This window comes from Microcaecilia unicolor, chromosome 5 (genome assembly GCF_901765095.1).
Source record: "Microcaecilia unicolor chromosome 5, aMicUni1.1, whole genome shotgun sequence".
NCBI classification, from domain to species: domain Eukaryota; kingdom Metazoa; phylum Chordata; class Amphibia; order Gymnophiona; family Siphonopidae; genus Microcaecilia; species Microcaecilia unicolor.
The window spans coordinates 336519026-336536367 of record NC_044035.1 but is presented as its reverse complement, the minus strand read 5'-3'; the positions used below and the strand labels follow the sequence as shown (position 1 = coordinate 336536367).

Genomic DNA, 17342 nt, shown 5'->3' with positions numbered 1-17342 from the left:
GGGGTTTGTGGGCAGGGAGGAGTGGAGAGAGGAGCAAACTGAGGGGGGATGAATTCCAGGCCCACCGACCTTAGGCTCAGGCCCACCCACAATTGGCCATCTGCCTACGCCCCTGCCCCTACGGACTCAGATTTGTTGGAACCGACAACACAATGCACAGGTTGAGATGTGCTTTAGGCTGTTTTTATTAGTAGACACAGTTTTTCTCTCTTTTTAACTTTTGCACCTTTTATTTTTGCTCTCCACAGTTCCCCAAGATGTAAGAGTGGATGACGACTCTTAATATTTAATATTTATTAAGGGGCATAATTGAACGGAAATGCCTATCTCCATGGGCGTTTATCTCCGAGAACGGGTCCGTGAAGGGAAGGACCAAACCGTATTTTCAAAAAACATGGACGTTTATCTTTTTTTGAGCTGGGCGTTTTTGTTTTTCAGCGATAATGGAAACCGAAAGCGCCCAGCTCAAAAACGAATAACTCCAAGACATTTATTCGTGGGAGGGGCCAGGATTCGTAGTGCACTGGTCCCCCTCACATGCCAGGACACCGACCGGGCACCCTAGGGGGCACTTTTACAAAAAAAAAAAAAAAGGTAAAAGAGCTCCCAGGTGCATAGCATCCTTCCTTTGTGTGTTGAGTCCCCCAAATCCCCCTCAAAACCCACTGCCCACAAGTCTACACCATTACTATAGCCCTAAGGGGTGAAGGGGGGCACCTACATGTGGGTACAGTGGGTTTGGGGGGGGTTGGACGACTAAGCATTAAGCAGCACAATTGTAACAGGTAGGGGGGGGGATGGGCCTGGGTCCACCTGCCTGAAGTCCACTGCACCCCCTAATAACTGCTCCAGTGACCTGCATACTGCTGCCAGGGAGGTGGGTATGACATTTGAGGGTGAAAATAAAAAGTTGTGAAATGGCATATTTTGTGGTGGGAGGGGGTTTGTGACCACTGGGGGAGTCAGGGGAGGTCATCCCCGATTCCCTCCAGTGGTCATCTGGTCATTTAGGGCACTTTTTGGGGCCTTATTCGTGAAAAAACAGGGTCCAGGAAAAGTGCCCTAAATTCTAGCTACAAACGCATACTTTTTTCCCATTATCGGCGAAAGGCGCCCATCTCTGTTCGGGTGATAACCATGCCCCAGTCCCGCCTTCGCCACGCCTCCGACACGCCCCCGTCAACTTTGTCCACATCCGCGACGGAGTGCAGTTGAAAACGTCCAAATTCGGCTTTCGATTATACCGCTTTATTCGTTTTTGTGAGATAAACGTCTATCTCCCGATTTGGGTCACAATATAGGCGTTTTTCTATTTCGATTATAAGCAGGATTATCTCCTAGTTTCTTCTGTTTATGTGTCTTCTTTTGTGGGAGATTTTAGGGTTCCATGGTTTTTTTCTATAGTATCCTCGTTTAGCTCACTGCAGTGCCCTTTTACTAAGCTGCGTAAGCTGTGAGCCAAAATGGAGTTACTGCACAGCTACCATGTGGTTAGTGCAGTAATTTTATTTTTGGCGCGCATCTGATACCCGCGTCCAAAGAATACATTTTATTTTTGGCTGCACATATTGGGTGTGTGCCAAATGGCATTTGGCATGTGTAAGCCTTTACCGCCCGGTTACTGCGTGAGTCTTTACCGCTAGGTCAATGGCTGGCGGTAAGGTCTCAGACCCAAAATGGATGCGCGGCAATTTTGATTTTGCCGCACGTCCATTTTCGGCAAAAATTTTAAAAAGGCATTTTTTACAGGTGCGCTGAAAAATGATTCTGCGCGCGCCCAAAACCCCTCATCTACACTACTGCAGGCCATTTTTTAGCGCGCCTTTGTAAATGGACCCCTGCTTATTGACCGTTCTTTTCCTCATGTATATGTATAGTTTGTGATGTCACTCACTGCATATTCATGGTCGGACATGTCAGCTCAGCAGTGGATATATGTCGAGTTTTTCAGCAATGGCGTCGTTTGCTTTTTCTATCACAGACGCGCTTTGTCTTTATTATCTCACAATACCTATTTCCCCTTTCATCTTCCATGCTTGGCGTTTTGATATTTACATTTTCTTACGTTTTCATGGCAGGCTCATAAGGTATGCTCTTTGTGTTTCATATTCATATTTATTATTATACTCTTTTCACTTTATTTTTCATGACATTCCTATTTGTTCATTGAGGGGTCCTTTTACCAAGTTGCGGTAAAAGAAGCCCTGCACTAGTGGCGGGGGACATTTTTGCCACACACTGAAGCCCTTTTAACACAGTGGGTAAAAAGGCTGAAAAAAGATATGACCATGCCTTAAGGTTTGGGGGCTCAGCACACAAGGTAAGGGAGCTATGTACCTGGGAGCATTTTATGAAGTCTACTGCAGTGCCCCCTAGGGTGCCCCATTGCTGTCCTGGCATGTCAGGGGGACCAGTGTACTACAAATGCTGGCTCCACCCATGTCCAAATGGCTCGCATTTGGACGTTTCAGACTTGGACATCTTTGGTTTCGAAAATCGCCGAAAATCAAAGACGTCCAGATCTAAGGACGTCCAAATCCAAGGACAGCCTTGGTATTTTCGAAACGAAAGATGGACGTCCATCTTTTTTCGAAAATGACCTTCTCCCTGACTCCAAATTGGACGTCTTTGTAAAACGTCCAAATTCCGACTTAGACGTTTCTTTCGAAAACGCCCCTCTATGTAACTCAAATAAGAATTACTTTCCTTGAATTTCTGTTATATATTGAATGTATTTCTATTTTGAATATACACCATCTCAGATACAGGTACTTTAAACGTTGGGTGTTTTGGGCTAACTTACCTTGTAAAAAGCCAAATTCAAAACAAAGGATCTTATTCACTAAAGTACAACCTTGAAACCAAATAGTGAATATAATGAAACTTGAAAATTAAAAAAAAAATAACCTAAGTTATCAATTCAATAATATTCAAAAAAATAGGAGGAAAAGACCTCATCAAACTGGCACAAAGCCTTTTGGTTAAATTTACATGGTGCTAAAATTGTCAAGGCACATGGTCCAGCATTTTACCTTCTTCTCCCCCCCCCCCCCCCCCACCTGCACCCCCACACATGGTCCAGTCCAGCATTTACTTTCTCTTCCCCCCACCCTCACAAATAGTCCAGTATCTCTCCCTCCTGTTCCCTCTCCAGCCAGCAACCAGGCATTTCCCCTTGTCTCTTGACCCCCTCCCCCCAATGTACCTTTTAAACGTTTTCTTTACTGTAGCGGTCGGCGGCAGCGAGCATTGATTCATACAGCCTGCTCATGTCAACTTTGGAGCCTTCTCTTTGAGTGGAGGAGTGGCCTAGTGGTTAGAGTGGTGGACTTTGGTCCTGGGGAACAGTGGCGTAGCCAGACAGCCAATTTTGGGTGGGCCTGAGCCCAAATTGGATGGGCACAACATTTTTTTCTGCCCCTGTCCTACTCCCACATGTCACCCTCTCTCCTACTTCTATGTCCAACATTTTCTCTCTCTCTCTCTCCCTCTCTCTTCTTATGCATCTCTCCCTCCCATCCCATGTCCAACTTTCTCCCTCACTCCTTACCCCCCTGTGCAGCAACTCTCGAAGAACTTCTGCCTGAAATTCTTCTCCCCGCTGCTGCCTCGGTCCCTGCAGCATTCTTTTTTTTCGCCCGTCGCCAGCAGCGCTACGATTCACAGAGGCCGCTCCGCTCCCCCCTGCAGCGTTCATCCGGCCCTCTCTGACGCACTTCCTGTTTTCGTAGGGCCGAATGGACGCTGCAGTGGGGAGCAGAGCGGCCTCTGTGAATCGTAGCGCTGCTGGTCACGGGTGAAAAAAAAAGAATACTGCAGGGACCGAGGCAGCAGCGGGGAGAAGAATTTCAGGCAGGCAACACTCCCGGCAGCGATGTTGTTGGGTTGGGGCGGGCCTAGAGCAAAAGTGGGTGGGCCTGGGCCCGTCCAGGCCTACCCGTATCTACGCCCCTGCTGGGGAACTGGGTTCGATTCCCACTGCAGGCACAGGCAGCTCCTTGTGACTCTGGGCGAGTCACTTAACCCTCCATTGCCCCAGGTACAAATAAGTACTTGTATATAATATGTAAGCCGCATTGAGCCTGCTATGAGTGGGAAAGTGCGGGGTACAAATGTAAGAAAAAAAATGTAACTTTCTGCTTCCCACCTATGTGGAAGCAGGAAGTTACATCAGAGAGAAGGCTCCGAGGTTGGCGCGAGCAGGCTGTATGAATCGTTGCTCGTTGGTACCGATCGCTAGAGACAAGAAAACTTAAAAAAAAAATACAGTCCATTCTAGCTCAAATTAAGCTGGCCAAACTAATAAATGACCCTCAACTCCCGCGGCACACCTGCGGACCAGTCGCGGACCACCAACGTGCCACGGCACAGTGGTTGAAAAACACTGGAATAGCATGTAGTGTATATTTGCGCCCCCTTGTGTGTGCAAGGTGCGCATAATCTGCTGAGAACCATTTCCAGAATAAACCTTGATCGAAATCACTTTGACGATACAGTAGGCCCGAAGATGTGGATGTAGGGCTTACAAAGTGGCTCCAGATCTTCAAGACAGGTTATCCACTCTTGGTTTTATCTCATCACACTCAGGAATTTTTAATTTCCCTACTGCAATCCCAAAGAAAAGCAAGACTATAATTCCCTGCATGCAATGAGGTAAGACTAGCACTGGATTAATCTGTTGCCACTTGGCAACCGTTTGAGCAAACGAAAAACTGTGAGAAAACAAGACACAGCTAAAACAATGTCCCCCTGTATTTTATTCTATTAAATACCAAGAATTTTAAATGCCAGGAATACATTTTATACATTTAAAAAACAAAAAGGTTAAGATTTATCCTAGACTAGATCTTGTTAGCAGTTATAGCAATACTAGGTAAACTATCCCATGGGGTATTATTTTCTGTTAGGTACCTGTCTCTGATCGGGCCTCTCCAAGGCAGCATTTGCTCCGTAGGCATTGCAGGATTCAACGAGGTAGTCTGAGCTGATTCCCAGGACCGAACTTGATTCGCCACATGATCCATCTGCCACTACAATTATCTTTGGCCAATCAGAGGCTGGGATCTTCCTCAGAAAATCATCTGTAAACTGAGGAGGGGACTAAATTGTTATTGTTGCTATTTGAAGTTCCACGCCAGTGACTCGATTCATAGGACTGAGAAGGCAGGACAAAAATTGATAATGATATTTACTTGGAATTTTTAGGAGATTATATCCCTGATGCAGATCGTCTCGAAATGTGATACCATGATGGATGGATGATCTCCTTGGCAGGTTGAATTAAGATAAGTTTTTAGACTATTATATCCTAAAACTGAGCTGTGTTTTGAAAGTTTAAATGTGAAATTCATTGCACAAAGAATTTTTCACATATAGAGTTTTCAGTTTATGATTGCTTCACCTAAAATTGGGTTTGTAAATTGTAAGGACTGATGACAAGGCATTTGGCAAAGTTGTCTTTTCAAATGATTCTTAATTTTAGTGCTGCCATTTTTCTATATTGGACCTCTAGTTGGTTGGGGCTTAGGGTCACTCCTGAGGCAGTTACATATTCATGTTGTAGTGTCTCTGGCAAAATTAATTCCTTTCCCTTTTCAATTTTAACTCATCGCACACAGACTCTCTGATTAGCAAGCTCACTATAGTAATTAACAAAAGTGTTACACAAAGGACAATATTAAGCAACATGGATCACTGGAGACCATGCTGAGGTTAAGATAAAACATCTCTTTAATGGAGTTTTTAGTAGTTAACTAGTATGCACGGCATAAGAATAATAAAAAGAATTTTGTAACATATGCTTAGGTAAATTGGTTGCAACACTGTTCATAACACTTCTCCATCTTTCGTACATTTAGCAACAGTAGAGATGATAACATACACTCCTTGCCCCTTATGTTGGTACATGAAAGTTTCTATTTGATATTCTGTATCCCTTTATTCTCAGCTTGGATGATATGGAGGGGGATAATCGAACGGGGGCGCCCATCTCTAAGGGAGGCCCTGTAAAGGGGCGGGGCAACCCGTATTATCGAAACAAGATGGACATCCATCTTTCATTTCGATAATACGGTCGGGGATGCCCAAATCATGAAATTTAGGTCGACCTTAGAGATGGTCGTCCCCAGTTTTCGGCGATAATGGAAAGCGAGGACACCCATCTTAGAAACGACCAAATCCAAGTCATTTGGTCATGGGAGGAGCCAGCATTTGTAGTGCACTGGTCCCACTAACTGAATGGAAAAAGCCCTTCCCTTACCGATCTGGAAAGGAATGGGCATGCATGAAGGAAATTGCATGCAAATGAGCTGCTCGCTGTTAGCTCATTTGCACACGATTTCCTTCGTAAGGAGGGGAAGCGACAGCAGTTGAGGACGTCCAAAATGTGGGTGTTTCTGTGAGAAGGACATCCATGCCTTTGCTATGCCTCTGACACCCTCTTTATTTATTTATTTGGATCACAAATAGCAGCAGTGGGATTTGAACCAGCCACCTCTAGATTGCAAGACCAGGGCTCTAACCACTAAGCCACTCTTCTCCACACCCTTAAAATTTGGCCATCCCTGGGGGGGGGGGGCAGTTGAAGACGTCCAAAATGTTTGAAAGAAGGACGTCCACGCCTTCGTTATGCCTTCGTTGACACACACACCCCCAGGACCTTCATACTGCCCCCCCCCCCACAGGGATGGCCAAATTTCAAGGGCGTGGAGGAGTGGCCTAGTGGTTAGAGCACTGGTCTTGCAATCCAGAAGTGGTGGGTTCAAATCCCACTGCTGCTACTTGTGATCCAAAATTCAAATAAATAAAAAGGGTGTCAGAGGCATAGCAAAGGTATGGATGTCCTTCTCACAGAAACATCCACATTTTGGACAGAGGCATAGCAAAGGACATACTCTAAAAAGAAAAAAGTTTTTGAAGTTTTTTTTTTCGGGGTGGGAGGTGGTTAGTGACCACTGGGGAAGTCAGGGGAGTTCATCCCCGATTCCCTCCAGTGGTCATCTGGTCAGTTCAGGCACCTTTTTGATGCTTGGTCATGAAAAAAAAATGGACCAAGTAAAGTCGGCCAAATGCTGGTCAGGGACGCCCTTCTTTTTTCCGTTATCGGCCGAGGACACCCATCTGTTAACTACGCCCCTGTCCCACCTTCGGTACACTGCCGACATGCCCCCTTGAACTTTGGTCGTCTCCGTGAGGGAAAGCAGTTGAGGACGGCCAAAATCGGCTTTCAATTCTGACGATTTGGGCAACCTTAGGAGAAGGACGCCCAACTCCCAATTTGTGTCGGAAGATGGGCGCCCTTCTCCTTCGAAAATAAGCAGGATGGTTACATTAGAATGGTAGTAGTATCTCTCTTAGTTGGGTGGCGACAGGGTTACTGTGCTATTATTCTAGTGTTGTATATAATTAACTCTCCTTTAGATGTTATAGGTGAGTGCTGTAAGTTTGCCCTGTGAATAGGATAAGGATAAACTCCTGGGTGAATGAATTATTCCCTGTCACTTGAAGTATATTGGCACTCAATAATTCCACTGCTTTCAGCCTTCGATCCCTTTCCTGATTGGGATTTACAGTTGTCAGCAGCTTCAACTTTTGCTCTTTTCTGTCTAAGGTTTAGGATCCAGTCTCCCTGTCATCAGACTTTCTGCCTCAGAAGGACCACTGTAGATCAGAGCAACACTGCAGTATGAAAACACTTAGCTCTGCTCCTTAAGACTTCAGGGGACAGCTGATTAACAGACTGCTAATCCCTGTATTATTACTTCTCCTCCCTTTAGTCCTTTGAGTAGAAAGCTAAAGGTCTGGTAGGTCACAGGGTGAGACTCCCCACTGCTCCTCTAAACCCTTCTTAGCTGGACTCCCTCTAGGAGAGGAAAGACATGGCTTCTCCCTTGTTCTTAGATTTTATGCTTCCCTCCAAAAGCTCACAGTTGAATCCTATTGGATCAGAAGCTGCTGACATTTACACTGCTTGGGAAAAGACCTAAATGTTGACATGTAATGTACGTACATATTTTATAAAATATGCATGCAATTATGAATGTTGATGCTCAATCCAAACTCCTCCAAAGAACATGCCTGCACTTGGGTCATGTACAAGTATTCAGCTTCTTGACACTGTAAGTACTTTTTTATGCATATACCCTGGGTTAATTCTTTTGTGTGTGTAAAAAGGGTTTTGGATTAGATTCTGTAAATGGCACCCAAATTTAGGTGCCAAAAAAATGAACGCGGAGTGTTATTCTGTAAATGGCACTGTGAGATAGGCACTGTTGATAGAATAGCAACTTTGGGCACGAAGATTTGCACCAACTAAAACTTGGTATAAATCCTTGTGTGTAAATTAGGCACAGATCCCCTGAATTCTATAATACTGTACGCATCTTTAATGAGCACCCCTGACCTGCCCATGCTCCTCCCATGGCCACACCTCCTTTCAGTTGTATGCTGAAAGATTTACGTGTCCATCTTTATAGAACAAGGCATAGATCCCCTGAATTCTATAATACTGTACGAATCTTTAATGAGCACCCCTGACCTGCCCATGCTCCTCCCATGGCCACACCTCCTTTCAGTTGTATGCTGAAAGATTTACGTGTCCATCTTTATAGAACAAGGCATAGATCCCCTGAATTCTATAATACTGTACGCATCTTTAATGAGCACCCCTGACCTGCCCATGCTCCTCCCATGGCCACACCTCCTTTCAGTTGTATGCTAAAAGATTTATGTGTCCATCTTTATAGAACAGCACTTACCAAGATGTGCATATAAATCCAAATTGTTGCAAATTAACTCCAATAATTGATTGTTAGTACCCGATTATTGGCACTAAGGGCCAGATTCTATATATGGCGCTTAGAAATGTGTGCGGCAGGGGCGTAGCCAGACTTCGGCAGGAGGGGGGTCCAGAGCCCGAGGTGAGGGGGCACATTTTAGCCCCCCCCCCCAGCGCCACCGACCCCCTGCCATTGCCAACCTCCCCCGCCACCGCCACCACAACCACCAACTTTGACCCCCCCCTGCTGACGACCCTCTCGACCCCCCTCCTGCCGCCAACCCTCCTCTATTGCCATCGTCACCTACCTTTGCTGGTGGAGGACCCCAACCCCCGCCAGCCGAGGTCCTCTTCTTCCAGCGCAAGGCTTCGTTCAGTTTCTGACATCCTGCACGTTGTATGTGCAGGACATCAGACTCACAGAAACTCACAGAAACAGAACGAAGCCTTGCGCCAGAAGAAGAGGACCTCGATGGCTGATCTGCAAGGCTTCATTCTGTTTCTGTGAGTTTGACGTCCTGCACGTACAATGTTGGACATCAGACTCACAGAAACAGAATGAAGCCTTGTGCCGGAAGAAGAGGACCTCACTGGCTGATCTACAAGGCTTCATTCTGTTTCTGTGAGTTTGACGTCCTGCACGTACAATGTTGGACATCAGACTCACAGAAACAGAATAAAGCCTTGTGCCGGAAGAAGAGGACCTCACTGGCTGATCTACAAGGCTTCATTTTGTTTCTGTGAGTCTGACGTCCTGCACGTACAACGTGCAGGACGTCAGACTCAGAAACTGAATGAAGCCTTGCGCCAGAAGAAGAGGACCTTGCTGGCTGATCTGCAAGGCTTCGTTCTGTTTCTGTGAGTCTGACGTCGGACGTCAGACTCACAGAAACAGAATGAAGCCTTTTGCCGGAAGAAGATGACCTCGGCTGATATTTCTGTGAGTCTGACATCCTGCACGTACAACGTGCAGGACGTCAGACTCAGAAACTGAACGAAGCCTTGCGCCGGAAGAAGAGGACCTTGCTGGCTGATCTGCAAGGCTTCGTTCTGTTTCTGTGAGTCTGACGTCCGACGTCAGACTCACAGAAACAGAATGAAGCCTTGTGCCGGAAGAAGAGGACCTCATTGGCTGATATTTCTGTGAGTCTGATGTCCTGCACGTACAACGTGCAGGACGTCAGACTCAGAAACTGAACGAAGCCTTGCGCCGGAAGAAGAGGACCTTGGCTGGCGGGGGTTGGGGTCCCCCGCCAGCAATGGTAGGCGACGACGACGGTGGGTTGGTGGCAGGAGGGGTGGGTCAAGAGGGTCATCGGCAGGGGGGTCCAGGGCCAAATCCACGGGGACCCAGGCCCCCGTGGCCCCCCGTAGCTACGCCATTGCTGTGCGGAAAACATTTCCACCTAAGGGTATTCTATAAGTAGCACCTAGATTTAGGCGCGGTATATAGAATAAGCTTACTTGATATCCCAGTGTCTAAAACCACATGCCTCCGTTTACACTAAAGAAAATGTGGCAGTAAATCCCAGCACGTAGATTTACGCACACTGGGCCATTTTCTATAACTACACATTTAAATTTTGGAACACCCAGAAAAACGCCCATTTCCCCACCCATAACCTTGCCCCTTTTGAACTGCATACATTAGAATTTAGGCAAGTTCATTACAGAATATGCTTAGCGAGTTCTGTGCATAAATTCTAATTATTTCCAATTAGCACTCATTATTGATTATTAGGTGCTGTTATCAATGTTGATTGTTAAGCCAATTAACTTATGCAAATTGTTATGGAATACGCTTAGATTTCAGCGCGGAACATGAGGCACATTATACAGAATCCAGGAGTAATTGACTCGTTACTCAAATTGTGCGCGCAAATTAAGCACGTGTAATTTTGAGTGCCATATATAGTATTTTGGGGTTTAAGTGCAAAAATTCCTTTATAAAATGACTGCCAATACTTCTATGGGGGAAAAAATGTTTAGTACCTCTGGCCCTAAATATGACAACAGAGACTAGAATGTCCGAGGGAATTGTCATAAAATCTTTCACTTCAAGGTCGCCAGTTTTATTCTAGGTTGGTTCAGAAGGCATTTTGAAAAAGCAACCAATGTGAAAAGAGGTTGGCACATCTAAGTTCAGTTTCAGGAGCCACGGCAGAAGCAATCGCATCGTGCCCCTATCAGCTCCCTATAAACTGTTAAATTCTGCAACAGAGAAAGAAAAAGAGAGCTTAAGAAGAGAATTTCTGTATTTTAAGCCCAAGTAGTTCGATATATTGTGCACTGCTTTTTCAGACAGCAAGAACACTTTCTAACCTAAATGTTAATCTAAGCATTTTCGTTATTTATAAGTACATAAGTAATGCCACACTGGGAAAAGACCAAGGGTCCATCGAGCCCAGCATCCTGTCCACGACAGCGGCCAATCCAGGCCAAGGGCACCTGGCGAGCTTCCCAAACGTACAAACATTCTATACAATCAAGCCATTGTGACATCACTAATGAGGTTGGCTCTTATTGGTGGAATGAGCCACTATGACATCACAATAGGTTAAATCACTGCTCTGTGTAATAAAAGTGAGCCAAGTAGAGGACATAAGTACATAAGTAATGCCACACTGGGAAAACACCAAGGGTCCATCGAGCCCAGCATCCTATCCACAACAGCGGCCAATCCAGGCCAAGGGCACCTGGCAAGCTTCCCAAACGTACAAACATTCTATACATGTTATTCCCGGAATTGTGGATTTTTCCCAAGTCCATTTAGTAGCGGTTTATAGACTTGTCCTTTAGGAAACCGTCTAACCCCTTTTTAAAGTCTTCCAGGCTAACCGCCTTCACCACGTTCTCCGGCAACAAATTCCAGAGTTTAATTACGCGTTGGGTGAAGAAATATTTCTCCAATTTGTTTTAAATTTACTACACTGTAGTTTCATCGCATGCCCCCTAGTCCTAGTATTTTTGGAAAGCGTGAACAGACGCTTCACATCCACCTGTTCCACTCCACTCATTATTTTATATACCTCTATCATGTCTCCCCTCAGCCGTCTCTTCTCCAAGCTGAAAAGCCCTAGCCTCCTAGCCAGGTACAGAGTTATTGGCAGAATGCTGACCTACAAATCCTGCAGATAGAAATAATTTCATTGGCCTTTTTCTTTTAAATAGCGTCTCTCTCAGGAAACGCAAGCAAAAATATTTTTATTGATTTTAGATGCTAAACAAACTCCTTGAATCCAAAATCTCTCTTTCAGATATTTCAAAAAGTCTCATACCACTTTCCCTAATCAGGTGCATCCAAAGCTTTATTTAAAACGTGGCTATTATTTCCTTTTTCTCTTTTGAGTCTTCCTTGTCTTCTACCATCAGGTGTGTTTCTTCCTGTTCAACCAGCACGTCATCTGGCAATCTGCATGCTGATGTAAAACCTGACATTTAAGTCACTAAGCTCAACATTCCTGACAGCGTGGGCAGCCATGAACCTGGTATCAGGTTTCAAATGACTGGATTAATTTTTTTTTTTGCAAAGGACACATGCTTGTCTTTTTTTTAATAACTGCCAAACTTTTATTTGAGCCAGACCCTGTCTTTGTGCCTTGGATGCTCGGGCGGAAGTTTCTGTGATATTATAATTGAGCTTTTTACCCTCCCTCTCCCTTAGTTTTCTATACTAGGACTAGGGGGCATGCGATGAAACTACAGTGTAGTAAATTTAAAATAAATCGGAGAAATATTTCTTCACCCAACGCGTAATTAAACTCTGGAATTCGTTTCCGGAGAACGTGGTGAAGGCGGTTAGCTCAGCAGAGTTTAAAAAGGGGTTGGACGGTTTCCTAAAGGACAAGTCCATAAACCGCTACTAAATGGACTTGGGAAAAATCCACAATTCCGGGAATAACATGTATAGAATGTTTGTACGTTTGGGAAGCTTGCCAGGTGCCCTTGGCCTGGATTGGCCGCTGTTGTGGATAGGATGCTGGGCTCGATGGACCCTTGGTGTTTTCCCAGTGTGGCATTACTTATGTACTTATGTCCTCTACTTGGCTCACTTTTATTACACAGAGCAGTGATTTAACCTATTGTGATGTCATAGTGGCTCATTCCACCAATAAGAGCCAACCTCATTAGTGATGTCACAATGGCTTGATTGTATAGAATGTTTGTACGTTTGGGAAGCTCGCCAGGTGCCCTTGGCCTGGATTGGCCGCTGTCGTGGACAGGATGCTGGGCTCGATGGACCCTTGGTCTTTTCCCAGTATGGCATTACTTATGTACTTATGTAAATAACAACAACAATATGTTAGGGCACTTGAGCAAAACTATGCGTATTTTAAATGCACGCAGCCAAAATGTTGTAATTCAACAAAATTACTACAACACTATTTAAGAAGGGACAAATCCCTCTATATGGAAGAAAAATATTTCTTTTATTAATTAGCCTTTGAAAACCTTGTAACTTGAGCTATTTCATTTTACATAATGATGAGGTGAAATCTAACTGGATCTCCAACAAATGTTTTCACTCTTATGGTAGTACTGAGAGAAGTCTTTTTTTCCTATACATAATCCATTGTTTAATTTTAAATCCTCTTTTCCCTTCAGGCTAACAAGTAATTTAATAATTGGCCAGGCTGACGTGCTTTATCTTTATTTCAGCCTACTCTTGTTTTTCTTATTTTGCAATTGCATGACTGCATATAAAAATTTGTGTACAGAAATTACATTTTTTTTTTAGCAGTTAGAGGGGCATTTTCGACATGACGGCCAAATGATGAAATAAACATTTACCGGAAAATGTTTAAAGCATGAGTCCAGTGGTGAAGTGGCCTAGTGGGTAGAGCGCTGGTCTTGACATCCAGAAGTGGCCGGTTTAAAACCCACTGCTGCTCCTTACGATCCTTTTCAGTTTTCATATACATAACTTTCTATAATGATAGAGCCTCACTATAGACTAAGAGGCATAAGATGTTATATAGAACTAGTAAAAAAGGCCCGTTTCTGACACAAATGAAACGGGCGCTAGCAAGGTTTTCCTCGGAGTGTGTATGTTTGAGAGAAAGTGTGTGTGAGAGATGCAGTGTGTGTGTCAGAGAGAGAATGAGAGAGAGAGAGTGTGTATGTGTGTGTGTGTGTGTGTGTGTGTTTGTGTGAGAGAGATAGTATGTGAGAGACAGAGTGTCTGTGTGTGTGAGACTGTGTGTGTGTGTGTGTCAGAGAGTGTATGTGAGATACAGTGAGTGAGTGTGTGCCCCCACCCCCCTCTCGCAGGGTCCCCATTCCCCACCCCCACCTCTGGTCTCAGGACCCCCTCCCCACCTCCCTCTCCCCTGCCCCCCCTCCAGCTATCCATGTCCAGCGACCCTCCTCTCCCCCTGCCCCCCCTGCAGCCACCCATGCCCAGTGACCCTCCCCCCTGGCGCATCAAACCCCCTCGCCACCCGCAGCTGCCACTGGTAACGCTGTCCAGCCGCTGCTGCTTCTCCTGTTGAGCAGCAACGGCGGCTACAAAAAGAAAAAAAGCCATAAATGTTTTTAAACCTGAAACGTGGCACCGTAGACAGCCATTGGCTGTCGGCTCTGCAGCCACTCCTCCTCTCGCCTCTCACGTCGCTGCGCTCCTCCGAGGTCTCACTCCAGGGGCAGTGACGTGGAGGCGAGAGGAGGAGCGGCTGCAGAGCCGACAGCCAATGCCTGATGGCTGTCTACGGTGCCGCGTTTCAGGTTTAAAAACATTTATGGCTTTTTTTCTTTTTGTAGCAGCCTCTGCTGCTCAACAGGAGAAGCTGCAGCGGCCGGACAGCGTTACCAGTGGAAGCTGTGAGTGGTGAGGGGGTTGATGTGCTTCGGGGAGGAGGGGGTGTTTGATGTGCCGGGGGGGGGCTTGGGTGATGCGTGGAGGGGGTGTTTGAGCGGCGCACTCACAGCTGATTCCCAGGCAGGGAGAGGAGTAGGGAAACATGCGGAGCAAGTTGCTCCGCGTGTTTCCCTACTCCTCCCCCTGCCTGGGAATCAGCTGTGAGTGATGTCAGCCTGGTTACGGAGCCTAGCTCAGCAACTCCAGGAGCCACAGACACAGGCAGCTACTTTAGAATGTTGGAGGTGAGAATTATTATATAGGATAAGCAAAAGGATCTCTTATAGTGCCCAGTTATTTCAGATTCAATGTCTAAGGATTTCATCAATCATTTGCCTCAATAGCCTAAAGCAAATTCACATTTAAAAACATGAAAAAACTTCATTTATCAAATGCAACCTTCAAGGTCACTGAAATAGTAAAATAAAGCAACAACTACTTAACTGAAGTACGACCAAAGTACACAATATACAGCGCTGTGGTTCTCATTACTATTTGGGTTTCTGCCAGATACTTGTGGCCTGGATTGGCCACTGTTGGAAGCAGCATACTGGGTTAGATGGACTATTGGTCAGACCCAGTATGACTATTCTTATGTTCATAATACAGAGAACTATTACTTGTCCCAGGATTGATAGCATGGAATGTTGCTACTCTTTGAGATTCTGAATGGAATCTTGTTACTCTTTAGGATTCCAGAATCTTGCTATTCTTTGGGATTATACATGGAATGTTGCTATTATTGACGTTTTACATAAAATGTTGTTGCTATTTGAGATTCTACATGGAATTTTGCTACTATTTATGTTTCTGCCAAGTACTTGTGACCTAGATTGGCCACTGTTGGAAGCAGGATATTGGGCTAGATGGACCACTGGTCTGACCCAGTATGACTATGTTATGTTCTTTTGAGAACCCCTGACCTAAATTGACTGACTGGGTCATGAACTGGTTGAGTGGAAGGTGACAAAGGGCAGTGGTAAATGGAGTTCACTCTGAGGAAAAGGATGACAGCATTGGTGTTTCACTAGGATTGATTTGTGGTCTATTTCTTTAAAAACGTTTTCTGTTATATTTGGAAGAGCTGTCTGGTAAGGTTTGGCCTCTTTGCAGCTACTAGAATCTGATGGTTGGATCCTGTATCACGTTAATCCTATAACTAGGTTTCAATCTGCAATTTCCAGATTTACCTCATTGAAATTGTACATGCTTATATTTGGTTGTTTTACAATTGCTATGTTGTTAACAAAATTGTAAGTTCTATGTTAAACTATACCTGCTACAAACCATCTTGGGTGAATTTCTTCATAAAGTTGGTTAATAAATCCCAACAAATCAATCAATCTGTATAAATGTCTGCCTTAAATACACCCATGCAACAATGTAATTTGGAGTGGACCCTAATACTGAATTGGTCTCCCTTCTCTCATTGCCAGTATGATTTCTTTACTCCCCCCCCCCCCCAACAAAGTAAGATTGAAGCTACACTGATGCCTTACAAATTTTGTGCAGCTATATTTAACCAAGTATTCAGCCATCTTTTTAAGCTGATTAGCTGCTGTTGAATACCCAGAGAAATTCAGCCTCTTAGACTTACCCAGTTAACTTTGCCTCTCTACTAGGGTTACCATATGGCTCCAGAAAAAGGAGGACGGATTGAGCCAGCCGGGGCTCCAGAAAAAGGAGGACGGATTGAGCCAGCCGGGGCTCCAGAAAAAGGAGGACGAATTGAGCCAGCTGGGTTTTACTTCCATTGCTTTCAATGGAAGTAATTGAGCCAGCCGGGTTTTACTTCCATTGCTTAAAGCAATGGAAGTAAAACCCGGCTGCCTCAATCCGTCCTCCTTTTTCTGGAGCCATATGGTAACTCTATCTCTACACCTGTCTGAATGTCTACCCTGAGACCTCTGGTACTGTGCACCATATTTAAAATCCAACAATGAAAATGTATCTGTTAAAATACTTGCCAAACCTGGAAACTGCTGTTGCATTGTCTGTGTAGAGGAGTGTGGTAGCCGTGTTAGTCCACTCTTAAGGTTATCAATAGAAATCAAACAAAATAAAACATGGAAAAGAAAATAAGATGATACCTTTTTTATTGGACATAACTTAATACATTTCTTGATTAGCTTTCGAAGGTTGCCCTTCTTCCTCAGATCGGAAATAAGCAAATGTGCTAGCTGACAGTGTCTGACACTGTCAGCTAGCACATTTGCTTATTTCCGATCTGAGGAAGAAGGGCAACCTTCGAAGGCATTGTCTGTGAAAATGCCACCCCTTGGAGCAAGGAAAAAACCTCCCCCAGCTGTTTTCCTAAACCATTAATTAGGATATATATTGGCTCTGTTTAACTAAGGAACTGATTGTTTCTACTGGTCATACCAGTTTCATTATCATGATTGTTGAATATGTATTGCCCAACGATCCAGTAATGTTGTTACTCTTCCCTCAATCTCAAATCTGGGTTACTGATGACTTGTAGCTTGACATATAATCCTGGGAACAGATCATATAAAAACACTTCTATGGCATATTCCAGAATCTTCTGTCTGCAACCTGATGAGGTACGGGATGCTAAAAAACATGCTTCAAAGTAGAACTGTACATTGGAATTTTGCATTGTGTTGAACTCTTTCTGCCATTTCTTTCTACCACTCTGTATTGTCTTACTGGTGGATATCGTTCCTCCACTTATAGAGGAATGGTCTG

The 17342-nt window shown here is 44.7% G+C and overlaps 1 protein-coding gene across 3 annotated transcripts in view; it reads right to left on the bottom strand.

The window, feature by feature from the left end:
* The window catches only part of LOC115470887, a 73079-nt gene that overhangs the window by 38591 nt on the left and 17146 nt on the right, over positions 1-17342 (bottom strand). For 2 of the 3 annotated variants that reach the window (XM_030204497.1, XM_030204499.1), the window contains exon 2: positions 4912-5088. The exons of the other annotated variant lie outside the window; for it this stretch is intronic. In XM_030204497.1, the coding sequence (XP_030060357.1) occupies positions 4912-5088 (177 nt within the window). The remainder of the gene's footprint in view (positions 1-4911; positions 5089-17342) is intronic. 3 annotated transcript variants of the gene reach the window in all.